Source organism: Chiloscyllium plagiosum, chromosome 21 (genome assembly GCF_004010195.1).
Source record: "Chiloscyllium plagiosum isolate BGI_BamShark_2017 chromosome 21, ASM401019v2, whole genome shotgun sequence".
Taxonomy (NCBI): domain Eukaryota; kingdom Metazoa; phylum Chordata; class Chondrichthyes; order Orectolobiformes; family Hemiscylliidae; genus Chiloscyllium; species Chiloscyllium plagiosum.
The window spans coordinates 52,864,439-52,887,059 of NC_057730.1; the positions used below are offsets into that span (position 1 = coordinate 52,864,439).

Genomic DNA, 22,621 nt, shown 5'->3' on the forward strand with positions numbered 1-22,621 from the left:
TGACAACCGGAAGCGGCAGAGACAAACCACAATAAATGCCGGAGGAAAGATCACAGAAGCGCTTCACAGGAGGCTCCCAAGCACTGAGGATGTCACCTAGACAGGGTCGAATTGTCTGCAACAAAAATTCCCAACTCAGCGAACAGAACCACAACAACGAGCACCCGAGCTACAAATCTTCTCACAAACTCTGAATTCTATAACTGTACCTGCATCCACCACTTCCTCAGCAGCTCATTCCACATGTGAACCATCCTCTGTGTGAAAGATTTGTCCTTCAGGTCTCTTTTAAATCTATCTCCTCTCACCTTAAAAATATGCCCCTTGTTTTGAATTCCCCCATCCCAGGGAAAAGACACCTGTCATTCACCTTATCCATGCCCCTCATGATTTTATAAACCTCTACAGGAGCACCCCGCAACCTCCCAAGCTCCAGTGAAAAATGCCCCTGCCTATCCAGCCGCTCCTTATACCTGAAACCCCCAGTCCTGGCAACATCCTGGTAAATGTTTTTCTGAACTCTCTCCAATTTAGTCATATATCCTTCCTATAGCAGAGTGACCACAACTGCACACACTACTCAAAAAGTGGCATCACCAATGTCCTAACTTGACATCCTAACTCCTATACTCAAAGGTTTGGGCAATGAAGGCAAACATGCTAAACGCCTTCTTAAGACCATAAGACATAGGAGCGGAAGTAAGGCCACTTGTCCCATCAAGTCCACTCCGCCATTTAATCATGGCTGATGGGCATTTCAAATCCACTTACCCACACTCTCCCTGTAGCCCTTAATTTCTTGCGAGATTAAGAATTTATCAATCTCTGCCTTGAATACACTTAACATCCCGGCTTCCGCCACGCTCCATGGCAATGAATTCCACAGACCCACCACTCTCGGCTGAAGAAATGCCTCCTCATTTCCGTTCTAAATTGACCCCCTCTAATTCTAAGGCTGTGCCCAGGCGTCGTAGTATCCCCACCTAACGGAAACAACTTGTTCTAATCCGACCCTGCACTTTCAAGAATTTAGAAATCTTTTCCTTAACGATGGATTCTAGAATTTTGCCTACAACCGACGTTAGGCTAATCGGCCTATAATTTTCCATCTTTCAGTTTGATCCTTTCTTGAACAAGGGAGTTACAACAGCGATTTTCCAATCATCTGGGACTTTTCCTGATTCCAGTGACTTTTGAAAGATCACAGTCAGCGCCTCCACTATTTCCTCAGCCACCTCCCTCAGAACTCTAGGATGTAGCCCATCAGGGCCAGAAGATGTATCAATTTTTAGACCTTAACCATCCTGTCTACCTGAGACACAACTTTCAAAGATCCATGTACCTGAACCCTCTAGACCTCTCCATTCGACAACACTCCCCAGTGCCCAACCATTAACTGTGTATATCCTGTCCCTGTTTGTTTTACCAAAATGCAATACCTTGCATTTATCCAAATTAAACTCCAGCTGTACTCAGAGTCATAGAGATGTACAACACGGAAACAGACCCTTCGGTCCAACCCATCCACGCCAACCAGATATCCCAACCCAATCTAGTTCCACCTGTCAGCACCAGGCCCATATCCCTCAAAACCCTTCCTATTCATATACCCATCCAGATGCCTTTTAAATGTTGCAATTGTATCAGCCTCCATCACTTTCTCTATCCTCTATGTTAAAATGTTGCCCCTTAGGTTTCTTTTATATCTTTCCCCTCTCACTCTAAACCTATGCCCTCTAGTTCTGGACTCCCCGACCCCAGGGAAAAGACTTTGTCTATTTATCCTATCCATGCCCCTCATGATTTTATAAACCTCTGTAAGGTCACCCCTCAGCCTCCCCTCAGTCCATTGGTCCAATTGATAAAAATCCCTTTGTAATTTTAAATAACCTTCTCCACTGTTGACCACACCACCAATTTTGGTGTCATCCACAAACTTACTAACTATTAAGTCCTAAATTCTCATCCAAATTGCCTATATCAATGACAAACAACAGTGGATCCAGCACCGATCCCTGTGGAACACTGCTGAGTACAAGCCTCCAGACTGAAAAACAACCCTCCACCACTACCCTCTGTTTGCTACCGTAAAAGCCAATTTTTTATATCCAATTGGCAAGCCCTCCCTGAATCTCATTTGATCTAATCCCAGTGAGCCTGACATCAGTGATGAGCAAGTTGTTGGAGGGGACTCTGAGAGATAGGATTTACATGCATTTGGAGGAGGATAGTCAGCATGGCTTTGTACGTGGGAAACCTTCTAGGAGAAAGTGAGGACTGCAGATGCTGGAGATCAGAGCTGAAAATGTATTGCTGGAAAAGCGCAGCAGGTGAGGCAGCATCCAAGGAACAGGAGAATCGACGTTTCGGGCATGAGCCTGAAGAAGGGGTCATGCCCGAAACGTCGATACTCCTGCTCCTTGGATGCTGCCTGACCTGCTGCGCTTTTCCAGCAACACATTTTCAGCACGTGGGAAACCTTGTCTCACAAACTTGATTGAGATATTTGAAGAGTTTTTTCAGGACATAACCAAAAGGATTAATGAGGGCAGAGAGGTAGACATTGTCTACACAGACTTTACTCTTTTTAGTTACGTCCTCAAAAAACTCTTCAAAAATCTCAATCAAGTTTGTGAGACAAGGTTTCCCACGTACAAAGCCATGCTGACTATCCCCCTCCAAATGCATGTAAATCCTATCTCTCAGAGTCCCCTCCAACAACTTGCTCATCACTGATGTCAGGCTCACCGGTCTATAGTTCCCTGGCTTTTCCTTCAAACCTTTCTTAAGATCAGCCATGATCTTATTGAGTGATGGAGCAGGCTCGAAGGGCCAGATGGCCTACTCCCGCTCCGCGTTCTTATGCTCTCAAATAAAGGCACCACATTAACCAACCTCCAGTCTCCCGGCACCTCACTGGTGGCTGTTGATGATACACATATCTCAGCAAGGGGCCCAGTAATCCCTGATCTAGCTTCCCACACGTTTGGGGATACACCTGATCAAGTGCCGGGGATTTTTCTATCTTTATGAGTTTTAAGATCTCCAATGATAGAACTTTTGTATAGCATTACAGGGAGAAGACTGCAATTGGCTGGGTGTGTGTACATACTTAAAAACACTCGATCAGCTTCTTCGGATTGAGAATCATAGAATCCCTACAGTGTGGAAGCAGGCCATTTGGCCCATCAAGTCCGCACTGACCCTCCAAAAGGCAGACCCCAACCCCCATCCTATCCCTGTAATCCTGCATTTCCCATGGCGAACCACCCCCGTAGCCTTCACATCTGTTCTCACTATGGTGACTAATACATCTCTTCTAATAAATAAACAGGATTATGTTATTTTGTTTTTGCCATAGCTGCTCTGAAATCTGTCATTCAGGTTGCTGTGTTACCAGGTAGAGTGAGTGACTTTGGATTTTCCGAATAGATCCCCCTGTGGGGAAATCTGGACCAAGTTTCTAAAACCAGGAGCTCAACCTGTGGAAATGCGAGTTAATGTCTTGGTACCACAACCCCATTATAGCTGCAAACCACCCAGGTGGAACAGTTTCGATGTGATATAAATGCAAAAAAGAAAAAAGTTGTAAAGAAGGCGGTGAATACTTGACCTGTTTTCATGGTTTGAAGTTTATTCTTGAGTCACAGTTTACTTTATTAATATACCTAATCAGGCAGACAATGTGCTGTGCTGTAATTCAGAATTCAACAGTTCCCTCTAGCGTTTGAAAATATAAGAGCAAGATGCAATAAAGAATGAAATATGGAAGGGTACTGGCTGAATGCAAAAATAATGCGTCTTTTGCAAAATTGCTTGTATTCCAATCTCTGCCTGGGCTACAGCTCCAATCAGGCCCTAATGAGTGACCTGTATGTCACCCCTCTCCATCCACTCTGCAGTTCCATCCCAGCATTCTCCTCTGAGACCTCCTTCAATACAGTCAGAGATTTGTTACAGTTGACAACGAGGCCACTCTGGCCTGTAACTGATACAACATGGCACTGACACCAACTCTTTGCGAGCTCCCTACAGTCGATGATATTCTAACAATTCTTATAATTGTTCCACACTTGTGACCGAAATTCTAAGTCAAATGTTGATCTTCCTTTGCACACCTCCTGGTCAGTGTAACCTGCATGCCCCGCTCTGTCTAATAGAACATACAATAGTACAGTACAGGCCCTTCGGCCCTCAATGTTGTGCCGATCTCTTATCCTATGCTAAGAGCAGACTAACCGACATACCCTTCATTTTACTGTTGTCCATGTGCCTATCCAAGGGTCATTTAAATCTCCCTAATGTCTCTGGTTCTACTACCACCGCATTCCACACGCCCACCACTCTCTGAGGAAAGAACCTACCTCTGACATCTCCCCTAAACCTTCTTCCAATCAGCTTAAAATTATGCCCCATTATGATAGACATTGCCGCCCTGGGAAAAACTCTCCGGTTATCCACACTGTCTTTGCTTCTCAACATCTAAGTCACCTCTCATCCTTATGATCTGTATGTCCTTGTTTGCTATGATCTGCCTATATTGCTCACAAAACAAAGCTTTTCACTGTACTTAGGTACATGTGAGTACAATAAATCAGATCAAAATATGAAATGGAGCAATAGCTGAGGGTCTGAACAGCTGTGAGTGATACAGGCAGATCCTGTTCTGGACTCTGTTTGTATTTTTATTTATATACAAGTTGGAACACAGTGCGGAAAGGGAAAGCAGCTGTTCGTAAGGAAATGTTTGTATGGTGGGTCTGTAAAATTACGCTCTATGGGATCATATTCGTAAATCATACATTCATAAGTCAGGGATCCTCTGTACTTATATTAGCTCCTTTAACATACAACTGAAATATGAGTCATGCGGTCCTGAGGAATTTAATGAACTTCTAGGAGCAGGAGAGTTGGCTTTTTGGGCAATAAGCCCCTCATCAGGAATGTGATGGATTCCTAATGAAGGGCTTATGCCTGAAACATCGACTCTCCTGCTCCTCGGACGCTGCCTGACAGGCTATGCTTTTCCAGGGCCACACCCTCTGACTCTGTCTGCACATCACTTTGCAGAGCTACGTTAGTACTCACTGCTTTCACACCTCCAATTTAAGATTCTTATGCTTGTGTTTCAACCTCTCCTTGTCAAACCCCACCCTCCCTCTGGTTGCTCGGCCTGCTCTATAATCCCAATCCTTGTTTCTCTGACTCTGGCCTCTTCCACCTCCCCACCTATTATTGCCACACAGTAAATGGCTGTGCCCTTTAGCCATCCAGGCTCTTTGCTCACTAAACATTTCCCTCTCTACACCACATCTTCCTTCAGGAGCTTCTTAAAACCTGCCTTGTCAAACAAATGTTACATCAACCTTCTCAATACTTCCTTTGCTTTTGCATTAATTTGTCCTTGCACCTTTGTGAAGTGTGTGGACTTTTTGTATGTAAGGTGCTATATAAATGCAAGGTGTTGTTAATAATAAGAATCTGAAATAATAAAGAAAATGTACAGAAGGTGTGTGCCAAAAGGTCAACATTTTGATGCGATTACTTCATCACACCTTCAGTTACTCCCGAAATTGAACCCTCTCCTGACCTTTCCATTAACCAATGGTCTCTTTTATTATGGAAAATAAACAATAAGGTTTGCATTAATGGAATGGAAGTGGTTAATTATCACAAGCAATAGACATGCTTGTGGTGTGGTCAGTGAACTGTCACCCAAACAGTTTTATAAGGCCCCTGTTAGTAACTTCAGTGATTGGATCCTGGAAGTAACCATCAGAAAATCTTTAGCTACAAACAAGATCAAAGCTTTGACAGCGTCTGTGGGGAGAGATCAGAGTTAACCTTTCGGGTCGAGTGACCCGTCCTTGGAACTTCTGCAATTCTGAGGAAGGGTCATTTGACTGAAACATTAACTCTGATCTCTCTCCACAGATGCTGCCAGACCTGCTGAGCTTTTCCAGCAATTTCTGTTTTTGTTTCTGATTTATAGCATCCGCAGTTCTTTCGGTTTTGAAGATCAACGCTTTGTATTTTCTTTTCATGCAGCAATTACTGGAGGTTACTCTGTTTTGTTGTTTTGTTGCAGCATCGCCTTTCTCGATGACCACTGCTGACACCTTGTGGTATTTGCCACCTCTACCAGTCTGTGCTCACTGGTAGCTTTAGGGAATGCTGGATGACTAAAGAAGTTGAGGGTTTGGTTAAGAAAAAGAAGGAAACATATGTCAGGTGAGGTGCCAGAAGACTGGAGGTTGGCAAACATGGTGCCACTGTTTAAGAAGGATGGTAACAAAAAGCAAGGGAACTGAACACGAGTGAGTCTGACATCAGTGGTAGGCAAGTTCTTTGCTACTTCTGCAAAAAACTCAAATCAAGTTTGTGAGACATGATTTCCCACGCACAAAGCCATGTTGACTATCCTGAATCAGTCTTTGCCTTTCCAAATACATGTACATCCTGTCCCTCAGGATTCCCTCCAACAACTTGCCCACCACCGAGGTCAGGCTCACCGGTCTATAATTACCGCCCTTCTTAAACAGTGGAACCACGTTAGCCAACCTCCAGTCTTCCGGCCCCTCACCTGTGACTATTGATGATACAAATATCTCAGCAAGAGGCCCAGCAATCACTTCCCTAGCTTCCCACAGACTTTTAGGGTACATCTGATTAGATCCTGGGGATTTATTCACCTTTATGCGTTTCAAGACATCCAGCACTTACTCCTCTGTTATAATGACATTTTTCAAGATGTCACTATCTATTTCCCTACAGACTATATCTTCCATATCCTTTTCCACAGTAAATACAGATGCAAAATACTCGTTTAGTATGTCCCCCATTTTCTGCGGCTCCACACTTCACAAAGGCTGCCTTGCTACTGATCTTTAGAGGGCAGAGTGATAGATGTAATCTATACGGATACAGTAAGGCACTCGACAAGGTTCCCCATGGGAGACTGATTAGCAAGGTTAGATCTCATGGAATACAGGGAGAACTAGCCACTTGGATACAGAACTGGCTCAAAGATAGAAGATAGAGAGTGGTGGTGGAGGGTTGTTTTTCAGACTGGAGGCCTGTGACCAGTGGAGTGCCACAAGGATCGGTGCTGGGTCCACTACTTTTTGTCATTTACATAAATGATTTGGATGAGAGCATAAGAGGTACAGTTTATAAGTTTGCAGATGACACCAATATTGGAGGTGTAGTGGACAGCGAAGAGGGTTACCTCAGATTACAACAGGATCTGGGCCAGATGGGCCAATGGGCTGAGAAGTGGCAGATGGAGTTTAATTCAGATAAATGTGAGGTGCTGCATTTTGGGAAAGCAAACCTTAGCAGGACTTATACACTTAATGGTAAGGACTTGGAGAGTGTTGCTGAACAAAGAGACCTTGGAGTGCAGGTTCATAGCTCCTTGAAAGTGGAGTCGCAGGTAGATAGGGTAGTGAAGAAGGCGTTTGGTATGCTTTCCTTTATTGGTCAGGAGTACAGGAGTTGGGGTGTCATGTTGTGGCTGTACAGGACATTGATTAGGCCACTTTTGGAAGATTGTGTGCAATTCTGGTCTCCCACCTACAGGAAGGATATGGTGAAAGTTGAAAGTGTTCAGAAAAGATTTACAAGGATGTTGCCAGGGTTGGGGGTTTGAGCTATAGGGAGAGGTTGAATAGGTTAGGACTGTTTTCCCTGGAGCGTCGGAGGCTGAGAGGTATGGATAGGGTAAATAGACAGTCATTTTCCTGAGGTTGGTCTGTCCAGAACTAGAGGGCATAGATTTAGGATGAGAGGGGAAAGATTTGAAAGGGACCTAAGGGGCAACGTTTTCACACAGAGGGTGGTACGTGTATGTAATGAGCTGCCAGAGGAAGTGGTGGAGGCTGGTACAATTGCAACATTTAAAAGGCATTTGGATGGGTATGTGAATAGGAAGGGTTTAGAGGGATATGGTCTAAGTACTGGTAAATGGGACTAGATTAGCTTCGGATATCTGGTCGGCATAGACAAGTTGGACCAAAGGGTCTGTTTCCGAGCTGTGCATTTCTATGATTCCATGACTCCGTAGTGAGTTTTGAGAGGATTTGTAGCTCAGTTTGAGGTTCTAGATGTAGGTTTGCTCGCTCAGCTGTAAGGTTCATTTCCAGACATTTCGTCACCATACTGAGTAACATCTTCAGTGAGCCTCTGGGTGAAGTATTGCTGATGATTCCTGCTTTCTATTTATATGTTTGGGTTTCTTTGTGTTGGTGATGTCATTTCCTGTGGTCATGTCATTTGACTCCGTGACGCCATGTCCACACCCACTCCCTGAAGAGCATCCCACCCAGACCCACCCCCATTCTTCTTCTCCAGCTCTGAAGAACAGCAAACTCGAAATGATAACTCTGTTTTTCTCTCTCTGCAGATGCTGCCAGACCCACTGGAGTTTTTCTAATATTCTCTGCATTGTTGCAGATTTCCAGCGTCCACATTATTTTGGTTTTGTTCTGTATATCTCAGTAAGGCCTACTGGAATAATGATATATTTATTAATGTAATGAGATGTTCTAGGTGTTCTCTTTGTCCCCAAGTGTTTTGGCAATGCACTAGCAGCACGTAATGTGAGTAAATCTTCCAGTTGGCTGATGACTGAGAGATTATCCAATTTTAACTGTAATCAGTGCATTTTACTCAGTGAACAGTTCTATGTGGGCTGTGTGGGTGTGTGGTGCTAATGTTCTGAAAATCAAGTCAACAAAGCACAGAATCCATTAACAACAACACATCTGTAATCATTTTTAAGCAAAGAACATTCTCTTTAAAACCAATATGTTCAAAAGTTTATTACTTACATCTCACTTACAGAGACTGCTGGTGGAGGGTGAGTGCATCTCTGAAATTCTATATTATTTCTCCAAATTTGCAACAAAAAACATGTCAAAATTATCATATGGGCCTTCTGAAGAAACAAAACAATATATTTCCTCAATGCATAATAAGGTTTGTTAATGGAGGAAGCAGCTTATATTATTGAAAAGCATCCCTGCTGTTATGTACAGTGTATGGAGAATCTTAAATGTTAGTGCAGTGTATCTTTGACACCTGTACACATGCACTACCACTAGATGGCACTCAATGGCTGTGGTACAAATAAAGAGTCCAGCTCAGGTTTAATAATGGATCAATCCCTTTTAATAATTTGTTATTTTTCATGTCGAGTATTATTCAGGATTAAATAACATATCACTTAAAAAAAGCTTTTTCTTTAATAATGGCACAAGTATAACAAGTTGAAACTTTATTGCTGGAACAGCACAGCAGGTCAGGCAGCATCCAGGGAACAGGACATCCAGGGAACAGGAGGTTCGACGTTTCGGGCACAGGCCCTTCATCAGGAACCTGTGCCCGAAACGTCGAACCTCCTGTTCCCTGGATGCTGCCTGACCTGCTGTGCTGTTCCAGCAATAAAGTTTCAACTTTGATCTCCAGCATCTGCAGACCTCACTTTCTCCACAAGTATAACAAATCAGCTTATGGGTTTCTGCGGATTAGTCCATATCTCTATTTAAAACTGCGATGGCAGACTACACTGTAGCACTCGAACCCCATTACCTCGCCAGCCACAACATAAATCTGAATGTTTTGTCATAACCAATATAGCTGATTTTATGCTTTATAATAGGTTTATAATTTTAAAAAGCAGCTCTTTTGAAAAATGGATACAATTATTGATTAATTGTGAAAATGGGACTTATTTTGGAAAGATATAAATCTGAATTAATCCACAGTTTGAAATAGAAAAGTATAAATGTCTAATTTTATAAATAACCCCCCCACACATACAAACACACACACACCAGTTAAAGAAAAAAAGAACTTTTGCCGCAGAGATTCAGTGCAAATAAAAAGAAAACTTGGCCAATCATTGTCAGTTCTTGAAAGGAGAAAAAGATCTGAAATGGTCAAAATGACTTGCAGTCATCATCTTGGGACAAGAACGCAGGAGTGACTAAACACAAGTATTTGTCACAAGGACCCTTACAGATGCAAGTTTGTTTAGAAATTGCCGGGAATAAAGAAGCTTTCCAGAAGAGCAGCTACATCCGTGTTTCTGTTATTACACGCTACCTCCAAAAGAGTTTTCTTGGAAAGGCCTTCGGTGATTTGGGTAGCTGTCTCTCTCTCTCAGCAATATCCCAAAACAGAAATGTCAGGAACTCAGGCACGTGATTTCCAAGAAACAATTCTAAATGATTACCTTAAACCATGTGACATCTTTTAAAATAAGTTCCAAAGAGGTCTTTTTAGTGACTCCCTCCTTAAAGTATCAGTTCAGAAATCTCTTCTGTTTTTTCAAATGAGTCACTGTTTGACTGCTGTCTACATTCCTTAAATAAAATCCTAAAAAATAGTTCATCATGGAACATTTTTGTAACATCAAATGGTAGGAGAAATGATTGGGATGGTGCAAAGTTTCAGTATCTGGTACACACGAGTCTACAAGAATCCCAAAAACCCTCCCTACAACTGGATCCGAATGTAAACTGCTTCTAGTGAGACCATGGTGTCTGATTTAGGAGTCATTGAATCCCAAATCTCAATGGAGTATGGCAGGTCTATAATGTCAGCTGGAGATTAATGGCAGTCCATTCACACACATATTCTGTGATAAGTTGCACCTTTCACTCTGGTAAGGAGTCTGTCGGACTTAATAACCACAGAGACCTACATTAAACAATTGTTCAATGATCAACAAATAGCTATATTGCTGGGGGACAACGTGGGTAAGCAAATGTCTTTTCGAGGGGTTTAACTAGCCTCCTGACCAATGTATAAAATATTTTCAGAATCATAAAACCTAAAGATGCATCATTAGATGCTCAAATTCCTTCCTCTAATCTTCAGATCTTCAAACCCAGTAGGTGGATTGGCAATAGGATTATCCGTGTAATTTTTTAATATTCATTCATGAAACAAGGGCATCGCTAGCCAGACCAGCATTTATTGCCCATCCCTAATTGCTATGGGTCTGGAGTCACATCTAGGCCAGACCAGGTAAGGATGGCAGTTTCCTTCCCTAAAAGATATTAGATTAGATTAGATTCCCTACAGTGCCCTTCAGCCCAACAAGTCCACATCGACCCTCTGAAGAGCAACCCACCCAGACCCATTCCCCTACATTTATCCGTGAATAATCCACCTAACACTACGGGCAATTTAGCATGGCCAATTCACCTGACCTGCACATCTTTGGATTGTGGGAGGAAACCGGAGCACCCCGGAGGAAACCCACACAGACACGGGGAGAATGTGCAAACTCCACACAGACAGTCACCCGAGGGTGGAATCGAACCGGGAACCCTGGGACTGTAAACTAGAAAGGCTTTTTTCTGACAATTGGCAGTGGATTCATGGTTATCATTAGATTCTTAATTCCAGATTTTATTGAAATCAAATTCCATTAACTGCCGTGGTGGGATTCAAACCAGGTCCCAGAACATTACGAGGGTCAACAGCCCAGCAACAATACCACTACCCCATCGCCTCCCCTATTGCGGAGGTAGACCACAGTTTTGAGTAGCATCTCTGTGCAAATGCTATTTCATCTTCTTGGTCAGCTCCTGGGATTTCCAGGATTTTGACCCAGCAACACTGAAGGATATAATTTCCAAGTCAGGATAATGAGTGGTTTGGAAGAGAACTTGTATGTGGTGGTGTTCCCACATATCTGCTGCTGTTGTCCTTCTAGATGGAAGTGGTTGTAGATTTGGAAGGCGCTATCTAAGGTTCTTTGGTGAATTTCTGCAGTACATCTTGTAGATAGTACACACTGCTGCTACTGAGCATTGGTGGTGGAGGGAGTGGATGTTTATGGATATGGTGCCAATCAAGTGGGGGCTACTTTGTCCTGGATAGTGTCAAGCTTCTTGAGTGTTGTTGGAGCTGCCCCCAACCAGACAAGTGGGGAGTATTCCATCATAGTCCTGACTTGTGCCTTGTAGATGGTTGGTAGACTTTGGGGTGTCAGGAGGAGAGTTATTCACCGCAGTATTCCCAGCCTCTGACCTGCTCTTGCAGTCACTGTGTTTATATGGTGGGTCTAGTTGAGGTTCTGGTCAATGACAACCCGCAGGATGTTGATAGTGGGGGATTCATTGATGGTAACACCACTGAATGTCAAGGGGTGGTGGTTAGATTGTCTCTTACTGGTGATGGTCATAGCCTGGCATTTGCATGGCATGAATGTTATTTGCCACTTGCCAGCCCAAGCCTGGATACTGTCCAGATCTTGCAACATTTGACCATGGACTGCTGCAGTATCTGAGGAATTAAGAGGGAAGGTTAAGGAGAATCCAAAGGTTATACAAGTACATTAAGAGCAAAAGGGTATCAGGGAGAGAATAGGACCCCTTAAAGATCAACAAGATTGTCTATATGTGAGATGGAAGAAATACTAAATGAATATTTCACATCAGTATTTACTGTGGAGAAAGACATGGCAGCTAGGAAACTTGGGGAAATAAATATTGATGTCTTGAAAATAGTCCACATTATGGAAACAGTTGATATTGGATTGTCTGGGCAACCAGTGGATTTGCAGAGGCATCGTTGGCGAGGTATGTGCCCTGACGCACAGTGCCGAACACTGTCCATGTCTCCCTTCAGTGAGGACAGACGTCACCATCACATCCAGTGTGCCAGCACAACCTTTGGCCATCTCAGGAAGAGGCTGCTTGATGTGTAAGTGTAAAATACCTTGTAAGTCTTTAGAAATTCAAATGGAGAGAAAATCTGCCAGCGCCAAGCTCTGTCAAAGCTGCACCTGGAAGCTCCAGACTGAATCCTCCTCTGAGGAAGAATTTATATTCCAACAGCAAACCAATGAAAACTACCTGTCTGGATTTTAACAAGGAAATGGCATTCCTCATGTATGAGAGTTCCAACAGACCGAAGAGAAAGAACAAGTAACTTATAGAACAGTCCAGCTCAGAACAGGCCCTTCAGCCCACGATGTTGTGCCGACCATTGATCCTCATGTATGCACCCTCAAATTTCTGTGACCACGTGCATGTCCAGCAGTCTCTTAAATGTCCCCAATGACCATGCCTCCACAACTGCTGCTGGCAACGCATTCCATGCTCTCACAACTCCCTGCGTAAAGAACCCGCCTCTGACATCCCCTCTATACTTTCTGACAAACAGCTTAAAAGTATGACCCCTCGTGTTAACAATTTCTGCCCTGGGAAAAAGTCTCTGGCTATCAACTCTATCTATGCCTCTCATTATCTTGTACACCTCAATTAGGTCCCCTGTCTTCCTTTTTTTTTCCAATGAACAGAGTCCGAGCTCAGTCAACCTTATTTATTAGTTGATCATGTCCGAGCTCAGTCAACCTTATTTATTAGTTGATCATGAGGGTTGGTCCACTTTTGGTTTGCGTTAATGTTGGAGCAGTAGGATCTACAGGAGACTGATCAGTTTCAATTCAATAACAACAGCAGATTAGTTGTGTGATTTAATATTGGTGTTGACCCCAATCATTGTAATGAAGTCAGAGTGGCACACTTACTTTTGAAGCCACACTTACTGGTCTATTCATAGTCACACAAACACATAAGGTCATTCTGTAAGTTTGCAGCAAACGATTGTGGCGTCAATTTTATTTTCCTGCCTACCCCATCACCCAAAATCCAACTCAACCTTGAATTCATTCAGTGACTGAGCCTTCATCGCTCTCTGGGGAATTGAATTCCACAGATTCCCAGAAAAGAATCCCTACACAGTTTTAAATGTGAGACCCTAATGTTGAAACTGTCTCATGGACTAACATCCACTACATCCCCCTCACCGCCCCCCCCCCCCCCAGAAAAAAAAAAGGATAGTCTTCGCATCTAACTTGTGAAACAAAACTCCCTCTGAGCAGCAGGCAACATAGCCACTCCAAAGGTCTGCACATAATGGTGTCCTTTACAACACCAACCTCTGGTTCTAGAATTAAGTGAGGGTAAAGTCATTGATGTGGTGTGTATGGATTTCAGTTAGGTATTTGATAAGGTTCCCCATGGTAGGCTGTTGCACAAAATACAGAGGCATGGGATTGAGGATGGTTTAGCGGTTTGGATCAGAAATTGGCTAGCTGAAAGAAGACAGAGGGTGATGGTTGATAGGAAATGTTCATCCTGGAGTTCAGTTACTGGTGGTGTACTGCAAGGATCTGTTTTGGGTCCAGTGCTGTTTGTCATTTTTATAAACAACCTGGATGAGGGCACAGGAGAATGGGTTCATAAATTTGCAGATGACACTAAGGTCGGTAGAGTTGTTGATAGGCTGAAGGGCGTTGTAGGTTACAGAGGGACATAGATAAGCTGCAGAGCTGGGCTGAGGGTGGCAAATGGAGTTTAATGCGGAAAAGTGTGAGGTGATTCACTTCGGAAGGAGCAACAGGAATGCATAGTACTGGGCAAATGGAAAGATTCTTGGTGTTGTAGGTGAACAGAGAGATCCTGGTGTCCATGTTCATGGATCCCTGAAAGTTGCCAAACAGGTTGATAGGGTTGTGTTAGTTTTTATTAGTAGAGGGACCGAGTTTCGGAACCATGAGGTCATGTTGCAGCTGTACAAAACTCTCGTGAGGCTGCACTTGGAGTATTGTGTCCAGTTCTGGTCACCGCATTATAGGAAGGATGTGGAAGCTTTAGAAAGGGTGCAGAGGGGATTTACTAGGATGTTGCCTGGTATGGAGGGAAGCTCTTATGAAGAAAGGCTGAGGGACTTGAGACTGTTTTTGTTGGAGAGAAGAAGGTTGAGAGGTGACTTAATAGAGACATATAAGATAATCAGAGGGTTAGATAGGGTGGACAGGGAGAGCCTTTTTCCCTTGATGGTGTTGGCTTGCACGAGGGGACATAGCTTTAAATTGAGGGGTGATAGATATAGGACAGATGTCAGAGGTAGTTTCTTTACTCAGAGAGTAGTAAGGGTGTGGAACGCACTGCCTGCAACAGTAGTAGACTCATCAACTTTAAGGGCATTTAAATGGTCATCGGATAGGCGTATGGATAGATGGGCTTCAGATTGGTTTCCACAGGAAACCTTGACCATTAGGATATTGGGAACTGCAGTTCCCTTGCTGGACTGGTTTGGACTTCATACATTTACTCCAATGTCTCAAGTCACCCTGAAGTTTTGAGGTCTTGGACATACTTGCAGTTTGAACAGGAGGATTAGTGATATTAGTGGAGTGAGGTCTCCGTTTGACCTGGAAAGCTGGAAGTGCCAGCAGGTTGGCCAGCATCTGCAAAAGAGAGATCAACATTTTTTCGGTGGAAGGTTAGAGGCTATTAGATAAGATTCGCAATTTCCCTTAGCTGTTCCCCGATGCCTAGGAAATCGGTGGTGGTCACTTATCCTTGGAATCCTCTTAGAAACTGGGCTCCTGTGCAGATATTGGGCGTGCACTGCTCCTGACAAGGATGCAGCCTTGTCAAACTGTCTTCATTGTATCTTTTGGGCCTTTCGTAACTTGACCCAGAGTAGACATTAAACTCACTGGCCTACACTGGGCGGCACAGTGGCTCATTGGTTAGCACTGCTGCATCACAGCACCAGGGTCCCAGGTTCAATTCCAGCCTTGGGCGACTGTCTGTGTGGAGTTTGCGCATTCTCCCAGTGTCTGCGTGGTTTTCCTCCCACAATCCAAAGATGTGCAGGTCTCAGGTGAATTGGCTATGCTAAGTTGCCCATAGTGTTAGATGCATTAGTCAGAGGGAAATGGGTCTGGGTGGGCTACTGTTGGGAGGGTCGGTGTGTACTGGTTGGGCTGAAGGGCCTGCTTCCACACTGTAGGTAATCTAAATCTAAATCACAGGTCGGCGCAACATCGAGGACTGAAGGGCCTGTACTGTGCTGGAATGTTGTATGTTCTAAGTTGCTGCTGCACACAGACCCAGAAGGAAACTGTTAGTGGGATTGTTGCTGTCAAGTCCTCTCTGGACCTTCTATGTTTTAAAAAGATCACAACTCATTCTTCTAAACTCCTAGGGATAAAATCCCAACCTGCACAGCCTTTCTTCATAATTCCTTCATCCCAGAAACAGAATGTATCAGTTACCAACACAATTTAATGTCCTTTCTTAAATGAGATCAGAACTACACGCAATTCTTGAGATGCAGGCTAACAAGGCCCTGTTCATTGTGACAAGTCTTCCTTACCATTGAACCAGATTCGAATGTAATAAACACCAACATCCCAGTTGCCTCCCTTATCACTGGCTGCACCTCTGCACAGGGTTTTCGAATTCATGTCCCAGAACACCCAGGTCCCTGTGTACCAGAGATACTGCCGTCTCGTGCTGCACTTTGGCTGTTCCCAGTACCTGCTCTGGTTGCCTGGCTAACTTGTAGTTGTCGGAGCCCTCAGTTGCAAAATGTATGCATGCCATATATTCAACAAGCTGCTGAACAATGACACTGATAAGCTGCACATTAGAAATATACTATATCTTATCCAGACGAGCTGTTTAGGAGCCCAGAGGGGACAGAGACACACTGATGAAACGCGGCATTGGGAGAGATCACAGGTGGGAAAAGGTGAAAGTGGAAAAATTTAGATCAGATGATAAAGGAATAGAAATTAGGCCAGTCAGCCCGTCATGTTTGCCCCTCCATTAGATCATGGCTGATATGTTTTTCAACCCTATTTTCCTGCTACAAATTACATTATCAATTTAATATATTGACGTGTAGGGCTCTGTCCTTTGTCCATAGAAAGAACATGCCCACTGTCTGTGTTTTAGCTTTGGGAGGGGGTGGAAACAGCTGTGCTGTGTTGCATTTTCTACGGTGATAACTTGACCAGCATGCACTTGTCAACCAATCAGCACCTTTGCTTGAAGCAGTGTAAATTGTTGCTCCCTTCGAAACTTGGTATTCTTGTAATGTTTGCCTGATGAGTTCAAGATGGAAACTTTCAGAGCATTCCTTCAGGGCTGTATCACTACACACAGGGATTGGAGACAGGGCTATGTAACTGAGATCCTGGAAGAGAGGTCAGCTGCTTGGACCGTTTTAATAAACTGGTGCAAGGTGCAAAATGTGAGATCCAGATTAACATGCAAGGAGAACAGGACAACTGTTTGCAAATAAACCCTGCATTTTCAAAGTATTGACAATATTTTTCCCCAGAATTCTGATTTTCCTTTAAATATTTTTTATTGTCAGAAATTTTATAATTGATATACACAGTATCAAAATATTTAAATACCAACCACTCCATGAACTAAAGATTCCTAAAGGTTGATTAAAAATCAACATTCATTTGAGTTTATCTTTCTTTAAAAAAGCATTGGCTTTATGCTCTTGTCACAAGCTGATTTTTGTATTAAATATTTTCAAGAAAATCTAATCTGCTTTAACATTTCAAAACGGAATGTTTTCCAAGGAGTGCTATAATGAGGAGAGATCGTGTCTCAACTTATAAACCAAACAATATTTTGAGAGGTCTGAAAGTCGCCAGAAGCCAAAAATGTGCTTCATCTTTTATTGATTATGTTTATTCTCCATAAGATTCCAAAGGTCCAATTCAGACATCTGAAACAACTTTCAGAGTGGAAGAGGCGGCAAATTAAATCAAATATATTTCTTTTCAGATCTCGCTCGTAAGCAGCTCTGGAAATGTACCTCCACCTCTGTCAGAATGTTTATCTCATCAAAGCTGATTCGCAAATATCACAGCAGAATGTTTTTCTGATGAATGCTCACAACATCAAGCAGACACTAAGACACTGATATAATACCTTTTGCGATCAGAAAGCTTCCTGAGTAACTTCACAATCGATGGAATACTTTGGAAGTGTTAACTGTTGGAATCGCAATAGTTAATTTATGCACAGCATATCAATGGGATAATGATGGTTTGATGATTTGTTTTTATGATGCTGATTGAGGGATAAACATTGGCCAGGATGTGGAGGATAACATCTGCTCGCTTTCAAGTTGTGTGGTGGGATTGTTTTTAATACCCGCCTGAGGACAGGCACGCTCTGGTATAATGTCTCATTTGAAAGACAGCACCTTCGGCAGGGCTGCACTCCTTCGGTATGAAGCTGCAGTGCCTGCTTTGATCTTTATGCTAAGCTTCTGGAGTAGGACAAACACACAACTTTCTGACTCTGAGGCAAAAGTGCTACCTACTGAGCTCCTGTTGACACCACTTGAACAATTATTCAGGGCTCCAGTCCCTGTCAGTGGTCTAGAAGCCAAGCAATGTCAAAATCATACGATTAAAAAGAAACATCAAAGAGATGTTTCATGGATTTAAACCTCAGGAAGATTCCTATTAGCAATTTTCATAAAGGGCCAGCTAAGGTAATGGCTTCAAAGGCAGAAGGAAAACCACAGGCAGAGTTAGATTCAACTGATAAAATGTCTTTCTGAAGCCAAGACTCCTTACGGGTAAAACGCAAATAAACCAAAGTCTAACAAAGCCTCAGAAAAATCGCAGCTCATTAACACATCCAGCCCTGTGGATGATCTTATTCAGTGACTGTAACACCAGATTGGACTGGTTTAGGAACTTCATCAACACTCACCAACAGGTTTTAAAGGGCTGACTACCAAATGAGAACAGCAAGGTGAAACATTGCTGAAAAGGTTCTCCCATCCAGGACCAGCCGCTTTATACGGCATTTCTGCATCTTTCTCTAATGAATTAAAAACATCTTACAATATCTGGTGTCACTGGCAGTCAGGCTTCATTACAGTGAACAAGTAACTCAGCATTTGAACCCAGAGTTCCCTCTGACTAAGAATATTATAAACAGACAGAGAGTGCTACTGCTGATGTTTACACACGGATCACAATCCTGAAATGGGAATTCTGCAATATTTTTTTAAGATTACTTAGATTAGATTACATTACAGTGTGGAAACAGGCCCTTCGGCCCAACAAGCCCACACCACCCCGCCGAAGCGCAACCCACCCATTCCCCTACATTTACCCCTTACCTAACACTAAATTGGCAATTTAGCATGGCCAATTCACCTGACCTGCACATCTTTGGACTGTGGGAGGAAACCGGAGCACCCGGAGGAAACCCACGCAGACACGGGGAGAACGTGCAAACTCCACACAGTCAGTCGCCTGAGGCGGGAATTGAACCCGGGTCTCTGGCGTTGTGAGGCAGCAGTGCTAATCACTGTGCCACCGTGCCGCCCACTACCTTTAATAGAATTAAAGTTCAACACCTCTTTAAAATATCTACACTATTTTCAGAATGCCTGAGTTTACCAGCTGGAAAGATCAAAGTGTCTACTAAACCCTGCCCGCTCTGAATATCACTTTCGATTCTTTCCCTGTACGGTAAAATCTAAATAGGAGGAGTGAATGAACTCCCAGAGCTGCCTGGCATTGTTGGTGTTCCCCAGGATCTCTGCTAGTCGCTCCTGAGAGAGTGTCACCAGTTCGGCAATGCTCTTCACCTGGTTCATCAGGGCCCGGCTGTTTTTGGTATTGACTCCAGGCATTTTCAGCAGGAAGTCCTGTGGGCCGGGGTTGTACCTATCCGACTCAGAGACCATTCCGGAATCACCGCTCACCGCCACGGCAGCGGCTGCATCCGGCTCTGGCCGGTTCTGCTTCAGCTCCTCGAACAATTCAGCGGCAACGTGGGGGGAGGCACACCATAAAAGCCGCAGCCGGGGGAAGTGAAGAGTGAGTAAGGTGAGCTTGGATGTAAGGTCATTGATGGAAAGGTCCTGGTGTGCTAACCCTCGGAAGTTCAGCGAGAAAGGCTTGTTGGGGTCAAACTCGATCAAAAGCACGGGCCTTTTGTAGTACCGGGACATGGTGACGCACTGGGTGTACAGTCGGCCTTTGTTCAAAGAGCCGATCAGGTCGCTCACACTCTTACGTTCCACACAGATATCGGGAGTCAGAATATAGTCACCAACCTCCAGGGTGACTGGCTCGATGTCAATTCCACGCCGATGTATTAGGGAAGGCAGCTCACTGCGGAACTCCCGTACGTCCACTATAATTCGCTGCTGCTCGTGTTTCTGAGTCTGACCACCTGCATAAAGTCAAACCAAGCGAGGGAATTCATCTTCAACTAATTATCACCATCTAACTACTGACGTTTACTTCTACACACTTCCTTCAAACTTTGTTTTTTTTTTAAGAAACAATTTTGCCCCCTTTCCTTGAAGGGACAGCCTCACCGGAAGGACACTGCAGCATTCCCCGGGTTTCTTGTTGGTATTTGACAGTGGCAGTAATAGACAGGATCCCACTGCTGCTTCTGATGCACAGGCAGGCTAGGCTTGTGTCTGCCAAAATTTAGACAAGTTAGATGAGCTAATTGAAACTTTTAAGATCTTGAGGGGTGTTGACTGGGTACATGTACAGAATCAGAGTGACAGTTATACAGCATGGATACAGACCCTTCGGTCCAACTCATCCATGCCAACCAGATATCCTAAATTAATCTTGCCCCATTTGCCAGCACTTGCCATATTCCTTCCTCTACATACACCCATTCAGATGGTCTTTTTAATGTTGTCATTGTATAGTGTGTGGAAGGATGATTCCTCTTGTGGGAGATTCTACAATGTGGGGTCACTGTTTTAAAATGGAGGGGTAAAGGTAGATTGAAGTTAACTCAAAGTTAATTTTTGGAACTGCCTTTCCGAAAAGGCAGCGGAAGCAGAATGTTTGAGCGTTTTGTAAAGCCAGAGGTCAACAGGTTCATGGGGGTTGATGGGAATGTACAGTAATCAGATAATTGTATTAAGCAGTAGAATATGTTGGAGGGGCTGAATGGCCTATACCTGTTCCTAATTGTATGTTCGTGTGGCACAGTTCTCCAGCCTTCGCTCACTGACTTTACAGAAGCTCTGTAGCGTTAAGATTGGGAATTTGTCATTTGAGAAAAAGCTGCCTCCTTGACAAGAGGAAGACAACATACTGGGGTAATAGTGTTGAACTCGAGTACAGGGGAACCATCCCATATAAACCACCGTTCAACACAGCTTACAAAACGTCATCATGAGGGGCAGACCTTTGCTGTAGCTCACAACAGTGGGGCTGTCAGCACTCACTTCTCTGAAACAGTCCTCAACATCTGCAATCTCTACAAGTGCAGAACAACATGAATCTAGAATGTACTGTGATCTGATGCTTTGCCGAGAATCGTACTATTGAGGTCTCCCCCAATGTGATCGATAAGAACTGAACAAGCCAACAGCAGCTTCCACCACCAGATCGCACTGTTTAATGTAGGTTGAAAAATGTAAATTCTGTTGCATGCTAAGCTTATTATTGCTAAACACTTTGTATGAAATCAGTTTTTCAATGCTAATTCAATCATAGCCTTGTACAGTACACGAGGTGGCCATGGTGTCTGTACCAGCTCCTGAAAGAGCTACCCAACTAGTCCCATTCTCCAGCCGTACCTTTTTATTTATCCATGGGATGTGGGCATCTTTGGCTAAGCCAACATTTCTTGCCCATCCCTAATTGCCCAGAGGGCAGTAAAGAGTCAACCACATTACTGAGAGTCTGGAAGGAAATGCAGGCCAGACCAGGTATGGATGGCAGCTTCCTTCCCTGGAAGGACATTACTGGACCAGGTGGGGTTTGCTGACAATTGACAATGGATCCATGGTATTCATCAGACTCTCAAATTTCACTCTCTGCCATGGCGGGATTTGAACCCAGGTCTCTGGATTAACAGTCCAACAATAATATCACTAAGCCATTGCCTCTCCCTATCAAGATAGTGTGGCATCTCAAAAGAGAATTGCAGATCAAAGCTGGCAGTGGTGGGATTTCAACCCACTTCTCAATTGAGACTGGAATGTAGGGATCAGTGCTTTAAACCGGACACACAACCTCAATCTCTGTAGCCCTTTAAATTAATTACCTTCAAATATACTGATTTTTGAGAGCGAGCAGCAGCGGAGGTAAGACGAACCCAGAAGACTGCAGCTAAGGAGAGGGAGCAGCGGGGGAAGTGACGAGGACCAGAGGGGCAGCCGGGAAGGAAAGCAGTGACCATGTATATCAGCAAGGCAGATGGAAGCTGCAAAGCAGGACGAACAGAGTAGTGTTCTCTAGTTTACTACCGGTGCCACGAGATAGCGAGGCGAGGAACAGGGAGCGGGCGCAGCTTAACACATGGCTGCGCAGCTGGTGTAGGAGGGAGGGCTCCCGATATGTAGATAATCGGGATGCCTTCCGGGGAAGGTGGGACCTGTACATGAAGGACGGGTTGCATCTGAACTGGGAGGGGACCAATGTCCTGGGTGGAAGGTTTGCTCGAGTAGTTCGAGAGGGTTTAAACTAGTATGGCAGGGGGATGGGAACCTGAGCTGTATACCGGAGATGAGAGTTGATGCAGATGAGGCAATAGCAAGAGGTAGACCAGCTAGTGGGAAGGATTTTCCTGGCAAGGAACCAAGGTATCAGTTAAAGTGTGTTTGCCTTAACACAAGGAGTATCAGGAATAAAAATGATGAACTTACGAGCATGGATCAGTACCTGGTGCTGCGATGTTGTGGCCATAACAGAGACATGGGTTTCTCAGGGGCAGGAATGGTTGCTGGATGTTCCAGGGTTTAGAGCATTTAAAAAGAATAGGGAGGG

At 44.0% G+C, this 22,621-nt stretch overlaps 1 protein-coding gene across 2 annotated transcripts in view; it reads right to left on the reverse strand.

Moving 5' to 3' along the window:
- ercc4 (excision repair cross-complementation group 4) overlaps positions 1 to 22,621 on the reverse strand; it is a 63,806-nt gene that overhangs the window by 9,018 nt on the left and 32,167 nt on the right. The window contains exon 11 of one of the 2 annotated variants that reach the window (XM_043712108.1): positions 19,124 to 20,048. The exons of the other annotated variant lie outside the window; for it this stretch is intronic. Within the exon in view, the coding sequence (XP_043568043.1) occupies positions 19,315 to 20,048 (734 nt within the window). The 3' untranslated portion in view covers positions 19,124 to 19,314. Of the gene's footprint in view, positions 1 to 19,123; positions 20,049 to 22,621 lie in introns of those variants that run through there. 2 annotated transcript variants of the gene reach the window in all.